This window comes from Procambarus clarkii, chromosome 7 (assembly GCF_040958095.1).
Source record: "Procambarus clarkii isolate CNS0578487 chromosome 7, FALCON_Pclarkii_2.0, whole genome shotgun sequence".
Taxonomy (NCBI): Eukaryota; Metazoa; Arthropoda; class Malacostraca; order Decapoda; family Cambaridae; genus Procambarus; species Procambarus clarkii.
The window spans coordinates 29,389,121-29,412,908 of record NC_091156.1 but is presented as its reverse complement, the minus strand read 5'-3'; the positions used below and the strand labels follow the sequence as shown (position 1 = coordinate 29,412,908).

Sequence of the window (23,788 nt, the reverse complement as noted above, 5' to 3'; positions counted from 1 at the left end):
CCCTGGGTAAGGTGCCGACCTGTGACTGTACCACATCCCAGAGTAAGGTGCTGACCAATGACTGTACCACATCCCAGGGTAAGGTGCCGACCTGTGACTGTACCACATCCCTGGGTAAGGTGCTGAGCAATGACTGTACCACATCCCAGAGTAAGGTGCCAACCTGTGACTGTACCACATCCCTGGGTAAGGTGCCGACCAATGACTGTACCACATCCCAGGGTAAGGTGCCGACCTGTGACTGTACCACATCCCAGGGTAAGGTGCTGACCTGTGACTGTACCACATCCCAGGGTAAGGTGCCGACCAATGACTGTACCACATCCCAGGGTAAGGTGCCGACCTGTGACTGTACCACATCCCAGGGTAAGGAGCTGACCAATGACTGTACCACATCCCTGGGTAAGGTGCCGACCAATGACTGTACCACATCCCAGGGTAAGGTGCCGACCTGTGACTGTACCACATCGCAGGGTAAGGTGCTGACCTGTGACTGTACCACATCCCAGGGTAAGGTGCCGACCAATGACTGTACCATATCCCAGGGTAAGGTGCCTACTATAATTAAGTAACCATGTTGATTTTAGTGGGTGTTGTCTATCAGTCTGGGGGCCAGATTCACGAAGCAGTTACGCAAGCATTTACGAACCTGTCCATCTTTTGTCAATCTTTGACGGCTTTGTTTACAATTATTAAACAGTTAATGAGCTCCGAAGCACCAGAATACTGTTAATAACAATAATAACAGTTGATTGGGAAATTTTCATGCATGTAAACTGTTTAATAAATGTAACCAAAGCCGTCAAAGATTGAGGAAAGATGTAAAGGTTTGTAAGTACTTGCGTAACTGCTTTGTGAATCCGGATCCAGGATATCACTGCTATCGTACTCTGCTGACGATAGACAAAATCTTAGTTATTGATGCTGATGTTGTTTAGGAGGAGAAAACCTACACATTTACACGCTTGTATTCTCTATAAAACATGTTAATGTTTACGCTTCCTTCCATAGTGCACATGTAAACATTCATTAATTGTTAGGTCCGGTTTTGGTGAGATCGCTGTACAGTTCCCTCGTTCTCACACGTAATGACCAGTGACCTCCACACTATAGATACCAGCCACCAAAATGCCTCCTCCAATTACAGGTCATTGTCCTCTAGAGTTAAGGTTTTTACACATATTGTGGAGTAAACTCCTTTAATTTAAACGTTTGTTCAAGCGTGAGAACGGGCGAGATTTTTGGAAACAACCGGAATTAATGTTCACAATTATTTTAACGAAGCATTCTACTGTTCTTCTTTAACATAAATTTGTGCCTCATTTTTCTCTATGTTTACTTACAGTTGTTTTTTTACTATCTTTAAAATAATTGACTAAGCATTAATTTTTACACTGAATTGGTATCACTAGATGGATGTGAGTACTTAATTAGCCGAGTTGGTAACACTGGGGTGTTGGCTTTGGTGGAGCCTGAGCCAATAACAGGTCATATGTGTAGATTGTGTTGGTGTGAGTAGTTGTGTTGCTGTTCCTCCCACCTTCAGTGTCACAACGTGAGATGTAGTGTGTTGACGTATTTAAGAGAATATTCCTCAGGGAAGACTATAGTTAAACTGTGAAAATAATTTAGGGAATGTGTAACCATCTGCTTTAATAACTTTGTGTAGATATAGTAGTTGCCAAATGCAGTAGTTCTTTTGGAGTGAGCATAGTGTAGTTGCATTCTATTTGTGAAAAGACACTGATTGGTGTAATTGTGCAGTATAAGTAGAGAAATTATTAAAATGGTTGTAATTATTTGCCGACGCTGTAAGGAGGAAATATAATGTTGGAGGGAATGTAAGAGCCGAACAGCTCGTACTGCTCCTCGCGATCTGTGCACGCTGTAAATACTGCCTTGCCAAGTGATCTTTCTTTATTGAGCAACTCGTTAGTGTTTGGTGTCTTGCAGGAATGGCATAACAGTACAGTGGATGCCACATTTAATCTGGAGAATGTAATTTTGGTCCATCTCTATTATGGGTTAAGTTGGCTTCTTTGCGGACTGTCAATAACGCAACGTTGAAACGACAAACTAATTGCTGGTAACGCGCCCCGCAATGGCAGGGAGTTTGTACTATTTAAATATATATTGATATCTGGATTTATCGCTGACTATTTATTAGGCCTGTTCTTGACAATGCGACTGTGTGTGTTTAAAATATATACAATCTCGTTCTTAGTCGGTCGGCTTATCATTGTAGGTGGACTTAGTGTTGTGAAGGTAATATAACGACTGTGTAGTTGTAAGTAGACGGAGTTTTTACCATCAGGTTTTGGCAGACTTGGTAAAGTTATATATACACCTAATGACAAGTGTGGTATGTGTATATCTATCGGATCTAAATTTAAGTATTTCGGATACTAGTATTAACTTGCACGGCATTATTTACAGATTATGTTGTGCTTCTGGTTCTTGCAGAGGCAGACGTTTCATAGTTCAGTGTGTGGTGTGGTAGGTCTGGTGACTGTTAGATTTCTATCTGCCCAAACATCCCCACCCAATGAGCAATGACTGGTGGCGCTAGTTGCGCTCCATTCCCTATTTTAAGAACAATTTTTCTTTTTGAAATAACTACCTTAGTTTTTGAGTATAGTTGTATTGTTGTTCTATATAATTTGAATAGAAGTGCAGGAACTAGTAAAGCTTCGACACCTCCCCCACCCTCCCCGACCCACATAGTCTACCCATCTTTCATAATGTTCACCTAATACCCTTACCAACTAATATTGTTCACATCCCCACCCCCCATTCCTGGCGTCACATATAAACAGGTCATCGGCCGACACAGCCCTGACATGGGGCCATGTCACGCATACACAAATAATCTTCCTCGCCATCAAATTGTAAAAATGTTTATTAAAGGACTGACACTTTATCTATCACTGTAATGCCTGACATAGACGAGGTATTTTCATGACTGCCATAACGACCCGTGTAGTTGTACCTAGGAGGATGAATACGACGCTGGCTAGTGGTCACGAGGTGGAGGCCATGAGCGAGGAGTGGCTGGCCAGGATGGAGCAGGAACAGACGCTCTACAACCAAGGTATGGTCCGCCTCAGGCCCGGAGGCTGGCTCTACCCAACGGTCTTCACCAATTATGCTGACGCCATCTACAACTACAAGGTGTATTGTCTTTATTGTTACTTTACCCATATTAAAGTGTCATGAATGTACTTGGTCGGGAGGGTGGTGGGTGAACGGTGCCCAGATCACACTCCCCTGGTAGATGTGGGTGTCAAATGTATACACTTGTATGTTCTCTATAATGTATACTACAATAATGTTGTTCTCTTCAGTTCACTGATGGTGATGTACTTGTGATGGGAATGCCCAGGTCTGGGACAACCTGGATGTTGGAGTTGGTGTGGACGATGCTTCACAACCCCGACCTGAACCAGAGGGGCAACCTGCCCATCTTCATCAGAGCACCGCATATAGAGTAGGACAGATTCTTTCTTGGTTTATCAGTGTGATTGTCTTGGTAACGCCCGGGACTAGGGCTATAATTATTGTATAGTCTGATTGCTCCTAATAAATCGGTAGGTATGGTTAAAAGATTGTTTAGCTGCTTAGTTCTAAATGAGCCCCGGTTTAGATCGCGTTTATGGAAGACTTTTTCGTAAGGGTAGTTAAAAAAGCTGCAGTAAATTCGCTAATTTGCAGACGTACCTTAGAATAGTTCCCTTTAATTTTGAAGACCATGTAATATTAGCGAAGATCTTACAAAAGTTCTTTAAAATAGTGTTCATAAATATTCTTAACCATTTTATCTTGGCAGAAAATAAGAATTTTGCAAAGACATTTGGCTTTTTTTTTCTTGAAATTTCATAAAACGGTTACTCCTGCTTAACACTGCACCGGATGTGGATAAAATGATGTGGCAGTTTTGGCTGCTTGAGCAAAGATCTGTTAATCAGACTGTGAAGTATTATTACTTTTAGCATTTCCTGTGTGTACTTTACGTTGGTAGAATACAAAAGATGGGTTGTTCAGTGGTTGGTTGTTCAGATTAGTGCTAGCAAACAATTTTTTTTTGGGGGGAGGGGGGTATTATCTGGGGAAAGCGCAAATCCATAAAGACGATATAACACTTGGGAAGGGTCAAGATACATTTTTGTGAGCGTTTGTACTTGTCTGTAATAAAGCCTCGCCCCAGCTTTATTTTATTAGTTGCAAAAAGAGTGGTGGGAATTGTAAATTCGTCATTAAAAGATTGTTTGAGGCGGTGCTGGGCGAGGGGAGATGCCACCTTTTATAAATGTTCCGTGGACACAGGGGGGAGGGGGCGCCTGGCAGACTAAATACTAGTGGTTGCAGGAAATAAATGTCATACATTTCTTGCTGTATTAACTGGTTGGGATGCTTACCCTGGCTTCACGGTTAAATGCATTTATGAAGTCACTAAAGCCTTTTATGAAGGCTTTAGTGACTTCACTTTTTGGTATATTTACCAAATTGGTATTTGGACCAATCTTCATGATTGGGCCAAATACTTTGGCTCAATACTGTAGTTACATAAAATCATGTCATACATGTGAAGCAATCGCCTCGGATGTCTTGGGTAAATATTTATAACACTTGGTCTTGTGTGTGTAAGCAAAATTATCATGTCTGACTCTGGTGATTGGTTCTCTGTCAGTGTTGAATAATTCAGTTTAGCATTGATGCCAAACTGTCCTAAAGTAATTTTTCACTCGCACACTACATTGTTGTTTTCAGGAAATTTTATTAAACCCGTCCCCCTGTATTGGGACAAAGGATGACAATAGTACATGCAGATGTACAACCTAATTAGAAAAGTAGGGATCAATGCTATTGAATTTCGAAAAGCTAACTTTTCTACTGTAGTTGCAAAGACAAAATAACCTAACCTTTCCTAGGTGTTACGTGCAATCAAAGGTATAATAAAGTAAATGTGCTATACTAGGCATTGGAATACTATTTTTAAATGTTTCTGGACAATACTACAAAGTTCTATCTAATTGCTTAGAACGTCAATATTTGTACTATGGTGCACATGGTTTTTGTAACTCTTTAACCAGAGATTAGGTTGGACACAATAAGTAGTTAGGGACTGATATCCTGTGGCAGAATACAGGCCTTGGGTATAGGTGTGTATACCCACGGTGTATACTTTGTGTTTGACCTCATAAAGTGATAAGTGCCATATAACAATTGTAACGTGAAGCATAATATTGTTTTAAGATGGTGATAGTTTTATGACAATGTGTTTGGTTTAAATTTCTTACCTCATGATTAACACATGTTTGTGCACGTGATGTAAATGCGTACTTGAATATGTGAAGTCTTGTGTTAACTGTCGGGTGCAACATGTGAGATCAGTAAAGAACCACTCGTATATCGGTTGCAATATATGAAGGATCCTATATTTGTGCTTCTGGATGGGTTTATATAAAGAAATGTATTGCTAGAACTTACTGCATAACTGGTGATTTAAGAATACTCTAAAATGTATTCTGAAGCGATTAAATTGAAGTATTTCAGCTCTGGGTAAGTGTAGTAGTAATAACGACAAAAAAAATTCCAGCTTTGACATGATGCTTGACAGCAAGACCATCAGAAGCACTGTTGAGAATCCTCAAGAGTTCACAGAAATGTTTCGTCAAATGTGTCCAGGCAAGAAGGTAGAAGATGGAGTATTTCTGCAGATTAGCGAGGCTCTACCTGCTCCTAGAGTGATGAAGACCCACCTGCCCGGCACCCTTCTTCCGCCTAGCCTTCTTCAAACCACAAAGGTCAGAGTTGGTTACTGTTCTGTAATGGTTTTTATGGGAATAAAATGGTTGGATTTGCAGTCACTGCTTCATGAAGCAAGAGTCGTACGGTTTGTAATCAAAAGATTAGAGTATTGGTTAAAATACAGCTACTAAAGATAAATATCGGTAAAATGTTCTCTAATCCTGCAGTTTCTATTCCTTCATTTTATTTTTTAAAGTCTTAATCTCAATATTGACGACTTTTCTTTAATAATTGGGTCAAATTTTAAACGTGGGAGCCATGTGTAGTGGACATGTATTGACCCTTTCCTCTCCCTCCTTGAGCTGCCGCCACTTGGTTTACCTATTGACTTAAGTTTTTCCAATAACCCTGCTCGGCCGAGAGCCAGTGTTTATTGCTAGATAAAACGGTGGGTACAAGACGCGCAGGCTTGCACACACCCAGCTAGTCTCGCTCACTGCCGTAACCTGTACACTTTAGGATACTTCCCCCTTTTGTTCTAGGTTTGGAAAGAGGTTGGAAAGTGTGACTTATAATGGGCAGTGTTTTCAGGCTATCTAGTCCCTCTACTCTTCACTAGGTGGTTCGTGCTCCTCAGTGTCGCTCGGATAAGTAACTGTATTTTGTTAGTTACAAGTCGGCTACTTAAACGAAAAATTCAAAGTAGAACGGGCTATGGTGAGCCCTAAGTGGAAGCTCTGCCAGATCAATTATCTGCATCAGTAACTGATACTAAAGATCTGGGGATGTAATTGGGTTTGCATGGTGGATGTCAGCCCCGAAAGGCTAGCGGTACCAATTATGGAGCTGGTGGGTTAGTGTAGCCCTCCAGGTTTTCTGTTTGCCCGAGACTTTGGCTGATCAGTGCTGTCGTTGAAGTTTAGTGAGGTGACCTCTTCGAGGTAGTATTGTATAAAGTAGGTGTGACATTTGTGGTGTGGCGAAAGACTCCTAAAATTTCCTAGTCTGAAGAGTCTGTAACATCCGTAGTTGGTGTCTTTTAATCCCGCAGCCTGAGGTATGCTCGGGTGTCGTGGACTAGTTGTAGAAGCTGTTTCAGGAGCATTGGTGGTGCTGTTAGAATTTGTAAACAGCACGTCTGCTGGCATTACTGCAGAGATAGTGACGGTAGGAGTGTTGGGAACTGGAGAGGGAAATTCTGTTTGTGCCACCCGGGCCTTGGGTGGTTCTAGAGAATGTTAGTTTTCGTGGTCGATCTGGTGGTAGTCTGTGGAGTGGAAGTGAAGGCAGAGAGACTTGCGACCAGGGCGGAGGGTATGGTAGCAGTTGTGGCAGCAGAAAGGTCATCAGGTAAAACAGGTGTTGGAAGTCCATTCGCAATTCTACCGATTGATAGATGAAGATTAAGCCACCAAAAAGGTGGCACGGGCATGAATAAATAGCCCGTAAGTGGTAAAATATAATCGTCGGGCTGCTCTCGCGGGGTTGACAGTATTTGAGGGTGTCCAGTTGCTGGATGCCTTTTTTTTTTTTTTTTTTTTTTTTTTTTTTTTTTTTTTTTTTTTTTTTTTTTTTTTTTTTTTTTTACACCATAAGAGTGGCAGTGTTGATGGCATCAGTGTGGTTACGGAAAGATTCGGGTACTCTTAAAGCTCCTCTAAGGTCGTTGGTTGCTTCACATTCCAGATGGCGGCGAAAAAGTGACACTTGTGATTGTTTGGCAGACGGTGCACTCTTTCTGGGTTAACCAATCTCCCAGTTGCATCTGTAACCTAGACGTAATCTACATAACCGAACTGCTATTTACCTGTAGATTCCTTTTGGATATTTAATTTGTCTAACTTGGTGGTCTGAAGATAACATATTGCAGAGGGCGAACATTCTGCTATTCTGGTGTAGATAAGCTTTGTTCAGACGAGTTTTTTGGTGATGGTCTTTAATGTACTGTAGGCTGGGTTGGATTATATCAATGGATGACGTGTTGCCAATTCAGCAATTTAATCAGCCTTCTCATTTAAGGGGATTCCCACATGGGACGTGATCCAGTTTAGGGTGATGTCGAGTCTTTTTGCCTTTAGTGACTCCTCAGATACAAAATGGTCGTTATTTCCACGTACTTTCCACTGCTTTTTTCCTAATATTTGAAATGCAGCTTTTGAGTCTGCACAAAATTCAAAATGCCATTACACAAGCGTATGTACGAATGCCTTTTGTATGTCAAGCGGCTCGGATTGGGTTGATGCTGGTCCTTATGATCTCCAATATGCCTGTTTACTGTCCGTGCAAACAGCAGCGCCAGCACAATCATATTGTGTAAACCGATCCGTCTGTGAAGTTGTGGGTGGCTACTGGAATGCTACATATTTGCTTCTCTATGATGCGCCTTAGGATTGTGGGATTGTAGGTTTCCTTTTTAATCGGAAGACCTTCTATTACTATTTTGAAGGTAGGCTCCTCCCATGGCGGGGAACAAGTGTAATTTAGGTGTGATTGATCACCCTATCAAAAATCGTGCTTTTTAATTCTGTTTAGGAAATTTCCCAGTCTGGCAGGCCAAGAGTTTCCGTTGTTTTGGCAAAAGTCCAACCACAAAGGCCTGCTGTACTGATACTGGATCAGGGGAAATAATTATCTTGCTGATAATCGTAGCTGTTTTTTGATATTCGTTCTTGAAGAGAGGGCAAACCCGTTTCCCCTGTAGAGTTTAAAGTTTAGTCCACATAGGGGCTCCTAGGGCAGCTCTCGTAGCATTGTTTGGAGCAATTTCAAGCTTTTTTCCAATATTGGTGAGATACTTGAGTGAAGGTACGGCATAGTCGATTACTGGTCTGACTGCCTGTACATCGTTTGTGCGAAGGACTTGCAGATTGGCTCCTCCAGAGAGGAAGGTTAGTGACCTGAAGAGTGCTGTCTGAGCCGCTGTTCTCTAAAGTGACCTCGGCCTTAAAATTCTTGTCCATGATTATTCCTAGATACTAATAAGTGATCACCCATTCAATTGCTTGACCCTGTACTATGAGTTACCTGTTGGGCTTCGCTTTTACTATGGGCATAGCTTTTGTCTTTGTGGGGTTGAGTTTGATACCAATCTGCTTTGCCTCTTCAGTGATGCAGTCTAAGCATTTGGGTGCACGGCACGCCTCATCCCTTCCTTTTCTGATGATGACAGTCGTCTGCGTAGTTTAGCAGCCTGCGATGTTGAGTTTTAACCTCTTTATTCTTTCCATTAAACAATTGAAGAGGAAGGGGGGGCAAAAAATGCCGCCTTGCGGTGTATCATTTTCATTTCTTTTGTATTAAGAAACTGTACCATGAAGTTTCTTCTTGCTTCTGAGACAGCTTTTAGTCCAGGAGAGCAGGTTAACTCTGACCTCTTTATCAATGAGGCGGCAGAGAATAGTAAATTCAAAGGCTTTCTCGTGGTCCAGGAATATCGGCCCTCCTGGTCTGTCGTTAAAGTGAGCCAACAGTTGTAATAGTCCACTGAGCCAACCTCTCTTCTATAGTCATGCATACCATGGTGCAGTTTAGGTATTTTCAACTAAAGTCTGTCGAGTATCATTCTGTTGGCTGTCTTTGCTGCTCAGCTTTGGAGAAATGGGCCTGGGTTTAGCTGAATCTGAGTTTTGGGATCGGTACAGTTTGCTCTATTCAAACCTCTAGATCTAGTTTTAAAAGTCCAGGCTCGATTAATTAACGTAAAGTATGCAGCGTCTCCCTCTGGGCAGAGGTTCCTGATCATTTTAGTTTATTTTGTAGTATCCAGGGGATGTATTCTTGAAGTTTTTCTTAGTTCAATTGTGCTCGTCTAGTGTGTAATGGTTATTAGTGTCAAACTTTTGCAAATGTTGTAAAGGTTGTGCCACCTTTCTTCCGGTCTGCACTGCTAATACATCCGCAAGTTGAGTACTAGCTGCTTTCTGCCTCCTGGCAGCCAGTACTTCCGCTTCTGATGCGGATCCTTAAGATGTGGGGCTTTTAGGCGTTTATTTCCTTTGGCTCAGTGGATTTGCTGCCACCTCTAAGGTGGTCATAAAGATGTGAACACCATTCTAGCCACTTTGGTGTTTATTAGCCTGGTCTCTTCATGCACATGTTCCTTGACCTCGCAAAGTAAGGTCCTGTTGTGGTCACTTGGCTTTTTTTTTTTTTTTTTTTTTTTTTTTTTTTTTTTTTTTTTTTTTTTTTTTTTTTAATAATAGCTTCATTGTGTTTTAGTCAGTTCTAACGCGCTTACAATAGTACCAGTAATCTTTGGTGTCTGAATAGTTTTTTCAGTGGGATAGTGTTTGTGTGCACTTTGAATTGCATCCGCAAAATCTTGTTCTGCCCGACTTGATGTCTTTGGGAACATATTATTTTCTATGCCAATCTGACATGGTTTTGAAATCGGTCCCATTTTGCTAAAGCGAAGTTAAAGGCTTCAGATGGAGGTGGGGTCGGTAGATTTAACTTAAGAGAAATTTGGACCCCATAGTGGTCGCTTGTGAGTGGGCTCAACTGACCATGTTGCTGCATTTCTCAGGGAGGCTGAAACGAAGGTTGGGTCAAATCTACCTCCTTGGATGTGGGTGGGTTCATTTTTGGAACCCACCCACATCCAAAGGTGGGATGTAGTAGTGTCTATTTTATTTTTTAAAGTTGGTCTTGGCTCGATAGATACTCCCAATTACCCCCGTTCCTGCTCGACAATCGGGTGGGCTGGTTATGGGTTTGGATGTTAGTACACATTTCGCAACAATTGCACATCCCCTGGATTACCCGTTGACCCATGGAAGGAAAAAGCCAGAGAATTTCAGTTCTAGTCCGGCTCGAAGTCGGCTCTGCTGTAGTATCGGGATGCTTTTGCCTTTGGTTGCTGTTTTGCAATAAAATTTTGTGTACAGCCCTTCTACATTCCATTGCATAATCTTTATTCCTCTGGGTTGTTGGGACTTGCTGATATTACCGAGGTATCCATGGAGTCTGATGAACACGCCATGGAAGTTGAAACAGGAGTTGAGGATCTAGGTTTACTTGAAATTGACCCATAAAGTTCGCTTTCGGACGTATTGGACTCTTGGAGGGGGGGGGGGGCTTTTTGTTTGTTTTTCCTGCCCTGCGTTCTTGAAGGTGACGATATTGTTTTTCAAATTTCTTTATCTTCTCAATTGTCTTTTGGGTCTCTGTGGTTTGCTTGATACCGTGTATCAGCAGCAAACTTTAGACCAATTCTGCGACAAAGGTTTAAAGTATTGCCCAGAGGGTGTCCAGTTATGTGGCAGCTCTATTTACTGCTGTGCAGGTTTGGGCCCTGTTTATTCTTTGGCCCTTATCAGTGGAAACTTTTGACACTTGCCATCATTGCTCCCAGTGTGCTTATTAGATGCAATGGGCGGGCGACTAGGTTGAACTATTTTCTTGTGGCCCCCAGCCACAAGCTCTGTCCTGGACGGAGGCCTTCACACCCTCCACCATGGCCGATAGTGGAGCCATGTGCCCCCCTCTACCTGGGGTGTTGGTACACTTCCCGCTGTCTTTTGTGGGCAGGGGAGCTGGTATGTTTTGGTTGGGGCTTCAGCTCTTCTGTAGGTACTCGCCTAGTTGTTTGCGGGGGTTGAGCTCTGGCTCTTTGGTCCCGCCAATCAACAAGTGTACAGATTCCCGAGCCTATTGCGCTCTATCATATCTACACTTGAAAACTGTGTATGGAGTCAACCTCCACCACATCACTTCCTAATGCATTCCACTAAGGTAGGTGTGTGTGTGCGGGGGGGGGGGGGGTTACATTTGAACATCTTAAAGACGTTCCGGGCATCTTAAGTTCCAGGCGTGGTGTTCCTTGGAGCAATTTGGGCACTTGGCTTGGACGGGCTAGTTTGCCTTCTTATCCAGGCATATTTGTCCTGTGGGCTGGCTGCAGACTCCACCCCTCACTGGGCGTTGCCAGCCAACCTTGTGATGTCCAAATTTGAACATCTGAAGCATCTGAGGGGCTCTTGGGATGTAAGGCCTGTGGTGGATTCACGCCCCTAATGTCAAGATAGTTTCTCTGGGATCCGTCCTCTTACTGTGAGAAGGACTTGGGTTTCTTGCTTCGTGGCTTTTTCCTGGCATCTTTCTGCTGACACCGTATAATTCAGCTTAAATATGAGCTAGGGCTATGTGCAAGGGATAGTGGTTATCTTGAGGTTATCTTGGGATTTCGGGGCTTAGCGTCCCCGCGGCCCGGTCCTCGACCAGGCCTCCTATTTGTTTCACCCCCCCCTCCCAGGAAGCAGCCCATAGGTACCTGGGAGTTTGACAGTTGCTATGGGCTGCTAGGTAACGGGGGCATGGGGCATCATGGTGTAAAATATTGCCCATTTGTCTCCGCCTGTACTGGTGATCGAACCCGGAACCTCAGAACTACGAATCCGAAGCTCTGTCCACTCAGCCGTCAGGCGCCCCTATCAATGTTGTGGACAATGATTTTCCTTATTTTGTCCTCTGGTTTTAGTTCGTCTCATTTTCTGTAATTTTTAAGAATGGTTACAGCTGCCTAGTGTTCTGACCTTATAATATATTTGCCTCTGAGGTTTGGCTTTGCTTTGATCTGGAGCTTGGGGTACTTTGTTGTTTACGAGGAGACATCATGCTGTACCTAGAAGACTGGCAGTGCAGATTTAATGAGTAGATGGCGTGCTCATCTGTAGAGGACTGTTCTCGATACGTCAGAATGGAGTGGTTCTTCCTGTTGGCAATTGGCGTTATGTGACCAAAGCAATCACTGTCGGAACTTGTACTGAAGAGTTTTCCTTTTGTGATTGGGAGCAGCAACGTTGGCTCCCCCACAACTCATCTGGTGGTCATTCTGTCGGCCAAATGATTGCTGTGAAGTGATGTCTCTTGTGATTCGTCAAAGGTATAATGAGGCCATAGTCTTTTTGACTTGAATTCTGGCTTTTAAAGTGCTAAATTCCTCAATTTTGCAAAATTGTCTACGTTGATGTGCAAGGATAACACAGGGACAGTATGGAGAGCGGAAGAGTTTGGTTGTTGGATAACACTAGACATTTCTTGACTTGAATGTTCTTCTAATGTCTTATTGTCCCTGGATGATCATTTATGCTAATTACAACACGAAGAATACCAAAGTATGACTATGCAGATCATTAGTCCTATCTGCATTACCTTCCTTACTACCCCAGTAAGAGAAGAAATGACTGGCTGGGTATTGGCCATAACTAAACTGGTGAGCCATAATTATAATACTTGTGCTCTAGTCGCCAAATGCAGTCCTCCATTTAGTGGCACACCACTTTGAACAGTCCTGATCTAGGATTCTTAAATTTTATTTACTAGAGTATTATACCTCGGTGGGATCTTTATCGAGTAACATTTGACTGCTGTTGCTTGTATTAGTGATAATTCTTAGACATGTGCCATGTGATAAGTGCTAAATTACCCTGCCACACTAGAGCGAGTTTTGGTGACGGGGCCCACGCACGACTTCCTTGGGCTGGTGAAGATTACCTTGGCCTCTTCTACCCCTCTTTGGGTGTTTTTCCACTCTAAAGTACACACCCATTGGGAGCTTGTTCAGGTCAATGGACCGCCCTGCTGGATACCCAGCCATCCCTTTGGTGGATGGCTGGGTATCCAGCCATGGGAGAAGGAAGGCTTCCCACCAGTGTCAGAATGTTAAGAGGCAATGCAACTGTTTTAAAGTGGGAGTACTCCAGGGGACGACGCACCCCTTCCTGCACTGGCCAGCACTTGGCCTCCCCTAGGTGCCCTGGTAGGTGGTATATCTTCACTCCCAGGCTTTCGAAATTAATGCTGCATAGATACTGAACTGACTATTTACACAGGCCCGTGAGGTGGGCGATCAACCCCCCCCCCCCCCCCCCCCCCTCCAACCATCCCGAGTCTGCTGGTGATGGGAGATTGGGCTCCGCAACCCAGGCTGTGTTGGGCCCTGACCTGGCTCCTTTGTTGACTCCCGATTGACCCTCTCTGCTCCCATTCATCTTCCGTGGCAGAATTGAGCTCCAGGCCCCCAGTAATGACCACCTACACCCTGGAGTGACTCTTGTGACAACGGCATCTTTTAACACTACTCCTACGGGAAGTACAGCCCCGTACTTCCCACGCACTAATGTGCACGATTACTCCAACCTCCTATGTTCAAAGATTTGTTTGGTCATGCCAAGTGGGCTACGTATTTTGATCTTTCTCGCATAGATAGTATGTCCTGATAACTTAAACACCCATAAACTCCTAATGTATACCCAAGTCGGTTCTAACCCAACCTGAACTGGCACTCTTGTTACAGCCCCTTCTCTGGAGGCGATATACTGCCTGGGATCGTAGTCCTTCAATAGTGACGCCTCCAGTTCGGGTATCTAAAATTGCCTAATTAAATGCCAACATTGGCAGTCTCCCACACCATGTCGCGACTGGAGTTAGCACTAATAGACTTTCACGAGGATATTAAATATATTCCAGAGGCCCAAGGTCATTTTATCATCCAGATTGATAAGTTTACTCGACCTCGTTTTCGTAGTCACTCTTTAGGTGGTCAAAATCACCTTATATTAGGTCCCTTGTTTCCTCAATTATTCTTTCACGTGTCAGATGCTCAATTTAGGAGTAAATCCCCTATGCATATAGGAATAAAAGTAACTGTAGAAAGCCTATTAGCCCATAAGAGGCAGCTCCTATTTATAACCACCCAATCCCACTCGTATACGTATCCAACTCGCATTTGAAATAATCAAGGGACCCCACCTCCGTTACACGGTAATTAGCTCAACAAATAAACAACCCTGTTACCGAACCGGTATTTACCCGGGTCATTCCGAAATATGAACTTGTCCAGTTTATACCCATTGGTTCGTGTTCTGTTTTGTGTTGATACTTTTAATATCCTATTAATCTCCTTTGTCTATTAATCCACTTGTAAACCTCTCCTGTCAACCCTAACTCTTCGCCTTTCCATTGAATGCAATTTAAGCTTTGTTAGTCTTTCTGCACAAGACGGGATTCAAATTATTTGTGAATTAGTCATCCTATGCTGGACAAGTTAGTGTAATTTATACCCATTCTATAGTACATAGACCTAAACTGAACTGCAAAATCTAAATGGTGCCAAACCAGAGTAAGTTGTAGTTGAAGAACACCACCAGGTGTCTTGATACTAATGCTGAGAGTAATAAATCCTAGTTTCCTATTTGCCTTATTACGAACATTTATGCACTGATTTTTTTATTTAAAATTCTTACTAATCGTAACTCCATAATCTCGACACTATTTAGCTCGTGTTTTGTAACTCTCATTACCTAGCCTCAAAACCTTAAATTTGTCGGCATTAAACTGCATCTACCAATCTTTTGCCCATTTGAAAACCTTATTTAGGTTTTAAGACAGTCTTAAGTCTTATTTAGGCAAGACAAAACCTTGTCTTAGGGTTGTGCATATTCTTGCTGAATGCCTTGACCTCCAGGATGTCTTGCTTCCTGACTGCCACTCATGGTAATATCTTGATGTGATGGCGAGTCTTCGATGTTAATTACTCTCCCAATACTTGTATCATCGGCAAATTTGCAAATATTGCTGCTCTAACCTGGATCTAAATTTATATAATGAATAACCGAGGTCCCAGGACAGACCATTGAGGCACTCCACTTTAATTTTCCCCCACTAACGTAACCCCAATGTTTAGTTTTCTTGGGTATAGGAATGCCCTGATCCATCTTAATGTAGAACCCTCGACTGTAGATACTGTTTGTCCTCTGTTGCTCGTATTTTTGAGAGTAAATAGTACACTTGTTCCATTTCTCCTCCCACAAATGTTCCCCATACTTTTCCTGTTCTTAAACACCTGTTAGACTCATTACCAGAGCCTGTGATCCTTTTCGGCAGTTATAACTGCTGGTATACCCTTTGGGACGATATTATAACTATTTATATTTAAACAATAATAATAGTTGGAGTTACTTTTTTTTTAATTCTGGTAAACCGACTAATGTTGACTTGCGCACTTTCACCCTTTCCTGTCTCTATCTTTCTCTACTCGTATTCTCTTTATTTGGATTTCACATGGCGAGTTCTTGACCTCCATAACATTTTCCCATCCTTGTTACATTTTCACCCCTCCCAAGGTGACAGTTCAACCCGTCCTCTTAAAAATAACGTCACTTTTGGCTGGTATGCGCACTATAGCCAAATTTGGACGTAATTTGAAATGAAATACTCACAAAAGTGACGTTCTGTTCAGTTTTCTATTCGAGTCGTCCGGCGTACGCGCAGAGGTTATGAGAGGACACTTAAAATTAACGTTTTTCATAACGTTTTGAAACTTTGAGAATTTCCTGCCCACCTAACCTATCAGAGGACCCTTAACTTACTGTTGTTGAAAAAAAAAATCCCAAATTTTAATTTTTTTCATTTTCAAATTACGTCCAAATTCGGCCATACTGGCAAACGGCCAAAAGCGACGTTCTTTTTAAGAGGACAGGTTGGACAGTTTGCTACCTTTGGTCTGCATCATTAGTCTTTGGACACGCGAAAGTGTTCCCTGGTAGAAATTGCTGCTCGGGGTGCATGCTGTAAGCGTGCAGCCTGGAAGAAACACCAGCGCCGGTAAACGCCGATTCTCTTATTTAATTTGGGGAAGAGTGCAGTGGCCTATGGGACCATCCGTGCGGCTAAGCAGGAGTTCGAAATCCTCGGTCATTATGATAGACAGTGCTCTCCCCCAGATCTGAAAAACTGCGTAAGATGGCGAGTAAGTTTGTTGCAGATTTCTCCAGTCTTTCTCCTCCAAGGTTCTGTTGTGGTGGGATCAGATGTCGATCGCGTCCAAACTGGGTTCACACTTTTCGGCTGTTGGCTCTGGTTCACTGCTTCCTCCCTATGTCCTTTCTCGGAATCCTTCTTGAATCTTGTCACTGTTCCCCCCCCCCCCCCCCCTTACATCTCCAGCTATCCTATGAGTTTCTCTCTGGAACTCGTCTACCCTGATAGTCTGCTGTTCTATGGCAGCGGGCTCGAATAACAATTTCTTGCAGTCCCCCGTGGTGTAGTGGTAAGACACTCGCCTGGCGTTCCGCGAGCGCTGTCATGGGTTCGTATCCTGGCCGGGGAGGATTTACTGGGCGCAAATCCTTAACTGTAGCCTCTGTTTAACGCAACGGTGAAATGTGTACTTGGATGAAAAAACGATTCTTCGCGGCAGGGGATCGTATTCCAGGGACCATAGGATTAAGGACCTGCCCGAAACGCTACACGTACTAGTGGCTGTACAAGAATGTAACAACTCTTGTATATATCTCAAAAAACAAAAACAAAAAAAAAAAAAATTCAGACGCTATGGCATCTCCCTCCATGCACATTTCAGTATTTACCGAATAGTTATGACTGCATCTGTGGGGGGAAGGGGGAGAGAAAATAGTAGTCAGTCCTTGAGAGTGGCTTGAGGCGGGTGTTCTTCCTTGTCGGAAATCGGGTTCACTTGGGACGAGAGAACGACTCTTAACCTAGTTATTTAAGCCTTTCGTGGTAATATTCCTTCTTCCAAAGGCTTCCTCTGTCGTTCCTTTAGAGCGAGGCTTGGTACCACTTTCACTACCTGTTTTCGACAATATGAAAGAGTACCCCCAAAGAAGTGTTAAGATTACTTTTATTTTTCCTGGATGCCTTCAATGGTAGTCTTTCCAGCGTTTACTCTGGGAATTTCTCCACTTTCTATGTTGATTTTACCCTCTTCTATAGACGACTCTAATTTCCCCCAACGGTGGCTTTAACAAGGAATTGAAGCAGTGTCGTCATGGTACCAATTATGGCCCAAGTTTTCTATAACAGTATGTGTAAAGGCAGACTTTTTTTTATAGGAAGAACTTGCTCATCCTTAGTTTTTGTTACGTTATTGCAGTCCCCTTTTGTATAACGTTTAGTAGAAACTTTAGCGGTTAATCTGACACGACTGTCTTGGTGGCCTCCCGTCTCTTGCCTCACAGTTGAATGTTTTAATGCCCTTAACTTAGTCTTGTCCAATACTTCGTGGAGAGAGATGCTTCTCTATTCACATTCCTCTCGCGTGCTGTCTAAACTCTGTTATGGCAGTCTTTTACTAGTCAGATTCTCTTTAAATTCTTCGTCTTGATGTTCTTCACCATATTGGGTTACACCTCGGCTCTGGTGTATTGCGTTTGACCCTGTGTGCTTTAATCGGCATCCTGTCTCTACAGGATTGGCGTGATCCCTACTGTTTCTGCTACCTTACGCGGTCCTTACAACACGGTCACTCTCGCTTATGTCCTGCTTTGATCGTTGCCTCTCCTGTGGGTCCCTGTTCCTGTTTATCTTCCTTTAACCGTTTTCTCTAGCGTGCAAGATATTAGTTACCAATATTCCTCAGTGTCGGACCATCCAAGGCCCCCATTGAGGAGGGGGTCACCACTTCAAAGCTCTGCAAAACCTTGATTCACCTTGCAAAAGCTTCTATTCCCTCCTACAATTGCCAAACTTACTTTCTTTGCACACGGATAGATAGATATTCTTCAGATAGGTCCAAGTCTGCTGACGGTACAAGCTACTGTTATATTTCCTGATAACACCTGTGCGGCCTTTCCCTGTAGACCAGCATCTTTCCGGCAGAACTATGCCATTTCGTATGCTCAACTGTTTTCTCACTATTGACATTACTTTGTCATTGTAGTTGACTCTCGCAGTGCCCTCATAGCTCTTGTCATTTAACACGGCCCATCCTGTGGTAGTCGAAATTCAACTTTGTACGTTTGTCCAGCAGATTTAAAACGGTCAAGTTTATCATTTGGTACCAGCCATATTTGTTTCTTAATGAGCCTGCGAATGCTGCTGCCGAGGCTATCTGCACTTGTCCTATTTCTCGCACAGGATTTCCTTGAGATTGTCATTCGTTCCTCGGTGTCTGTTGACAGGGTCGTCGGTCGTATTACTGGTAACAATCTGCATGTTCTTAAGGATAATCTGTCTTCATTTGCACTACCGTAACTGGTGGTGGAAAATGGCTCTGGCGAGGTTACATATTGGCCGTACACGTTTCTCTCGGGCACTTAATGGAGCGCCGCCCTGCGCCTTATTGCCCGAAATGCATTGTCTTACGATTGTGTATATCCTTGCTGAATGCCCTGAACTCCAGGATGTCTTGCTTCCTAACTGCCACTCATGGTAATTTTTCCCACTATAAGATATCAAAGATGTTACAAACTTTGAAAAATCTGCATGGAATCTTCAGTGCAGTGAGGTGTCATTTTGTAGTAAACCGCTACCGTTCTAGATCGGAATGTCCTCATCCCAAAGCTATCGGCATAAACTATAGTGATGCCCACTGTACATTTCTTGTTCATGTATGCACTGTTAACGTGGTCCAGAAGCTATCATTGCCAAAGGTAAGATGCTGGATCTGATGGTACTTACAATCGTGTATTTCATATATGGATATATGAATGGATCTATAGCGTATATATATTTTTTCACACAATTGAACACAAATCTATGGATACATGTTTGATAATTAGACTTGGGAGATGAGATATTCCCAAGATAGTGGGAATACTTGTTACTTCAGTATTTCTTAAAACAGAAGTAGGATTGCTTCATAATTTAAAGCTTGCTCTGTGACTTGACCCATGAGTTTTTACTTCTATAACCCTAAAGACTTTGCACATTTATATTGTATTCTTGTTATATTTCTTAGTCACTGCCTTAGATTTCCATTCAGGTCTAGTTATAAATGTTCTTTCGCTGGCTTTCATAGGAGATGGCTCCAGCTAAACATCCAGTCGCCCAACATTGGACATGAGAACTGTTAAGAGAATTTACTTTTGGGCTTGGAAGGGAGCCTGTGTTCAACAGTAGTTGCTTTCAATAACTCCTATTAAACCGTGGCTATAGGGAATAGTCTTGGTTGGACATCTATTTTAAATATTTTCTTGAAAAATATTTTCCATGTTTAACCCTAAATTTCCAGCTTTCTGTACTTTAATTATTTGATGGTTTTTCAGGTGGTATACATGGCTAGAGATCCCAAGGACGTGGTTGTATCGCTATTCCATCACTTCTGCAACGTAAGGTTCCACAACTATACTGGCACCTTCGACAACTTCGTCAAGCATTTCATAAACAATGATTGTAAGTAAATCCGTTTTGGTGTTTGAGAAGTCTCTACAAGATGGCACAAATTATGTGCTCAGATAAAGCTAACACGATCAGAACCTTAATATGGTGTAAAAAAAAAAAAAAAAAAAAATACTATACATGAGACTTGTTATATCATTGCCAATACATTGGTTAATCTGTTCTAATGTGTAGCACATGACGGCTGGTATGCTAAGTCCCCCCACACCCAGTGGCAGACATTTGACATTAATAGCCACGACGTGACAAAACTTGTTTATTTGGAAGCTACCCATTAACTATAGGTGCAAGTTTGTAATTTTTTTGTTTATCCAGGGCGTAACTTTTGTAAATTGCTATGGTTGTTAGTGCTTGTACTTAGTGGTTTTAAATGTTAATCTTTCAGTTCTCTTGCCGAATGGTAACTTTAGGGTGTTGAAGAGGTTTCTATACTGGGTTATAGGTCTGGTAGGTTATTTGAGGCACTTGGTAGCCTGTTTGGAAAATTTGCAGACGCTTTAAAATCCGACCTCGTAGTCTGTTACCTGGTACCACCCATATATTTCCTTGTTTACTTTTAATTTACAACTTCTTTATCGTAGTAGGATGGCAGTTTAATTGCTGCTCCTACTCGATTTACTATTATACTAGTGGTTAAGGAGGCATAACATCGGCACATGTGGAATCTGATGGCATCCTCTTCTTTATTGGTAACCTGACCTGTTACCTTAGTCAGGAAGTGTGCTTTGCATCAGGTCATTGTACCCCATTCCCATGGTGGGCCCCATGGTGGGCCCCATGGTGGGACTTGTCATACAATACAGCATACTTAAAGTTGGATCTTAAATGTGTTCTTTTGATTTCGTATAATTTCTGAGCAACATTAAATTTTCTGCAGCAACTCTGATTAGACCACATCCAGATAGTTGCCTAACGGGGCCCCACGGCTTCATAACTTTCCATGCATTAAGATTTCTTATATTTAGCGACAATAGTTGTTAGTTACGTTGTCTTTTACTGCAACCCTGTTTTGGTTCACCTATTACAAAACTGCAAGTAATTGATTTTATAGTTGAATGTAGTAGTATGTAGCGGTAAATTGTTGACTTCCATATTCGTCAGGTTCAGTCATTGCACCAATATTATATTGCACCCCAGACAGTTTAGCATGGCCGTTGACGATGTGCCGTCTTGCTTCAGCGCTTAACGTTACTGTCCTGCCTCCATCGCCAAACATGGAGGGCTGGATGCTAGTGTGGCTACTATAGTTATAACTTTCCATTGGGCGCAGTGTCTTGAATACGTCGATGGGTAGACTCGACCACGGCCGCCGGAACCCCTTTTAACAGAACGACTGAGCACTCTAGAAGGTGGAAAGCAAAACTGTACAGCCTGGTTGATGGTGCTGGTCTTGCGTCCTCTTGTGAAGTTTCATCTTGCCACTAGTGGGGTCTCATCCGGTACCTGTCTGCTAAGTGAAGGTGATTTTGCTCACGCCATCCAGATCAGGGCTGTAGCCACACCGTTTAGAGCAGCTAGGGGTAGACCCGAGGCTTTTGGTCTCTGCGATGCTTGCCAGAAACCAGGGACCCTGGGCCACATATTCCAGGCATGCCATAAGACGTGGGGCTCGGGTGAAACGTCATGACGATATCACCTGGTTCGTAGCCGGCCGCTTGCTGCAAAGAGGTATTGAGTTGGAACGTGAAGTCCTTAAACCGGATGGAGGGACCTTCTGTAAGCCTGACATCATAGCTTGCAAAGGTGATGAATTTTGTATTTTTAGAGACGTAGAGGTCTGCTGATAACTTCATTCTCCCGTCTACATCAGAGCAAGTGTGAGAAGTACGGCACCCCAGAAATCCTTCAAAAGGTCGGGAAATATACCGGGAAGCACACAGCCTCCGCCTCTTCAATAACCCTTAATTGGAGAGGCGTGGTCTTCAGGATATGGGACTCGCCAGGAACGACCTTGAGATTTGCTCTGAAAGCCCTGACCTGGACATATTCTATCTACAGAATATGATCAAAGACCACATCTAGAGGGGGGGGGGGAAGACCATCTTAGTCCCAGGATCACCGTGCACAGGGTGCATAAGGGTTAATATAGTCTTGCTTAGGTGAACAGCAGCCAGGATAGCTGGTATTAATCTATCTAAGCAGTCATCTGGAGTACCACTTCTCCAAATGGTTTCTCACAAGAGGTGGTCTCTGGCCAGGTCATCCACCGAGTGGGTAAGGCGGCGACTGGAGGGACCCCCATGTGCATACATGATATCCCTCCTGCTCCAGGGCCTTGTTAGCTTCCACTATGAATAGTTTTTTTTCCGTGTGTGTCGCTGTAAAGTCACCAATCCTGCTGCTTAGGCAGCTTGTTGTTTTGCCTTCAGCTTTAGTTCTTTTTAATGATATACTGTGCACCTCTCCCTTTGTGTGCTGTCCCATATAATGGAAAAATTTGTATTTTGTTTTTCTTGTTATTATAGTTATATTAATCTTGTGGGTTGTGATGAGGTCTACCACTTGTTTTAGTTTGATAGGGAATTAGGTATGCTTAGGGGTGCCTTCTCGCCATGCCCTGTGGCTGGGGGGATTGGTGCCCTGAAGCTACAAACACACTATACCTCCCCCCCCCCCCCCCCCCACCCGAAGTGGAAAGGGGAGTTAGGAGAAAACAATAACAAACTGGCTTTCATCATGCCATGCTATTGCGATGGGGCCGGGGGGGGGGGGGGGGATGGGGAAGAAATGCAGCTCTTGCTAGGCTGCACGTTGGCCAGATACAAACTCTTGAACCCCGGGGGAACAGGGTGTTGTTCCATTATCAGAGCTGCAGTATTCTGCTCGTATTCGTGCACCATTTTGTAGAATGTTCAAATTTCCTTCTTTCCATCAACCTTTTAATATTATTCTTTGTGAATAGTGTTGCCATCGGTCTTGTTTCTTGCATTATCATGGTTGATATCTAGCGTCTTAAGAATATCCTATGGTATTGCTTTAGTTTTCAGTGTGATTCATATTGATAACTGGTTATGTGCATTGGCAGCCCTGGCATGTTGGAAAAACTAGCACAAACATGTGTAGTGTTAACGTTTACCAAGTGTTTGGGCATTATAATTTGTAATGGTAGAAATTCTTGTGTTCGTGTTGCCTTTCTGGATACACAATGTTGCAGAGGGATATAGTGTGATGTTGATAGTATTATTCTACTGAAAGCATTCGGCCGACAAACTAAAGATGTGGTGATGGGTTGGATGTTTGGCAAGATTCTGCCACCATTTGAAGTTTAAATCGGTTTAAATATCATCCTCGCAAATGTTCTGACTATTCGGCATTTCCTTGCTTATTGGAAGGAAAGCGGGTAAATGTTATAAGTTGGCGAATTCAGCTTTCGAGTGTACGTACATGTATTCATCTAGTTCTTGCGGGGGTTGAACTCTGCTCTTTTGGCCTGCCTCTCAAGTCAATCGGCTGTAACTATATTTTTTTTTTTTTTTTTTTTTTTGCGCGCACCCCCCCCCCCCCCCGACCTACCTAGGAAGCAGCTCTGTAACAGCTGTCTTACCCCCAGGTACCTATTTATTGCTGTGTAACAGCGACATCAGGGTGAAAGACTTTAACCATTTGTTTCTGCCTAGTCAGGGAATCGAACCCGGGCCACAGAATTAGTTTTCCGTGCTGTCCGCTCGGCTACGCGTGCGTGAACGTACGTACGCGTGCCTATTTATTGCGTGTACTATTGTGCACGCAATAATGTACTATATAATATTGCGTTATTAACGTGTACTCGCCTAGTTGTCCTTGGGTGTGTTAAGCTTTGATTCTTTTGGTCCCTCCTCTCGACCGTCAATGTACTGGTTTACGGAGCTTCTCAAGCTCCCTCATACCTACGTTAGAAACTGTAAATGGAGTCGGCCAC

At 43.1% G+C, this 23,788-nt stretch overlaps 1 protein-coding gene across 4 annotated transcripts in view; it reads left to right on the top strand.

Annotated features, from left to right (window-relative positions):
• Positions 1-1,073: 1,073 nt before the first annotated feature.
• The window catches only part of LOC138357343 (sulfotransferase 1A1-like), a 46,078-nt gene continuing 23,363 nt past the window's right edge, over positions 1,074-23,788 (top strand). The window contains exons 1-5 of one of the 4 annotated variants that reach the window (XM_069314025.1): positions 1,074-1,147; positions 2,994-3,171; positions 3,345-3,487; positions 5,597-5,804; positions 19,758-19,884. In XM_069314025.1, the coding sequence (XP_069170126.1) occupies positions 1,089-1,147; positions 2,994-3,171; positions 3,345-3,487; positions 5,597-5,804; positions 19,758-19,884 (715 nt within the window). In that variant the 5' untranslated portion in view covers positions 1,074-1,088. Of the gene's footprint in view, positions 1,148-1,434; positions 1,556-2,983; positions 3,172-3,344; positions 3,488-5,596; positions 5,805-19,757; positions 19,885-23,788 lie in introns of those variants that run through there. The other 3 variants (XM_069314032.1, XM_069314037.1, XM_069314034.1) reach the window with 3 other exon arrangements.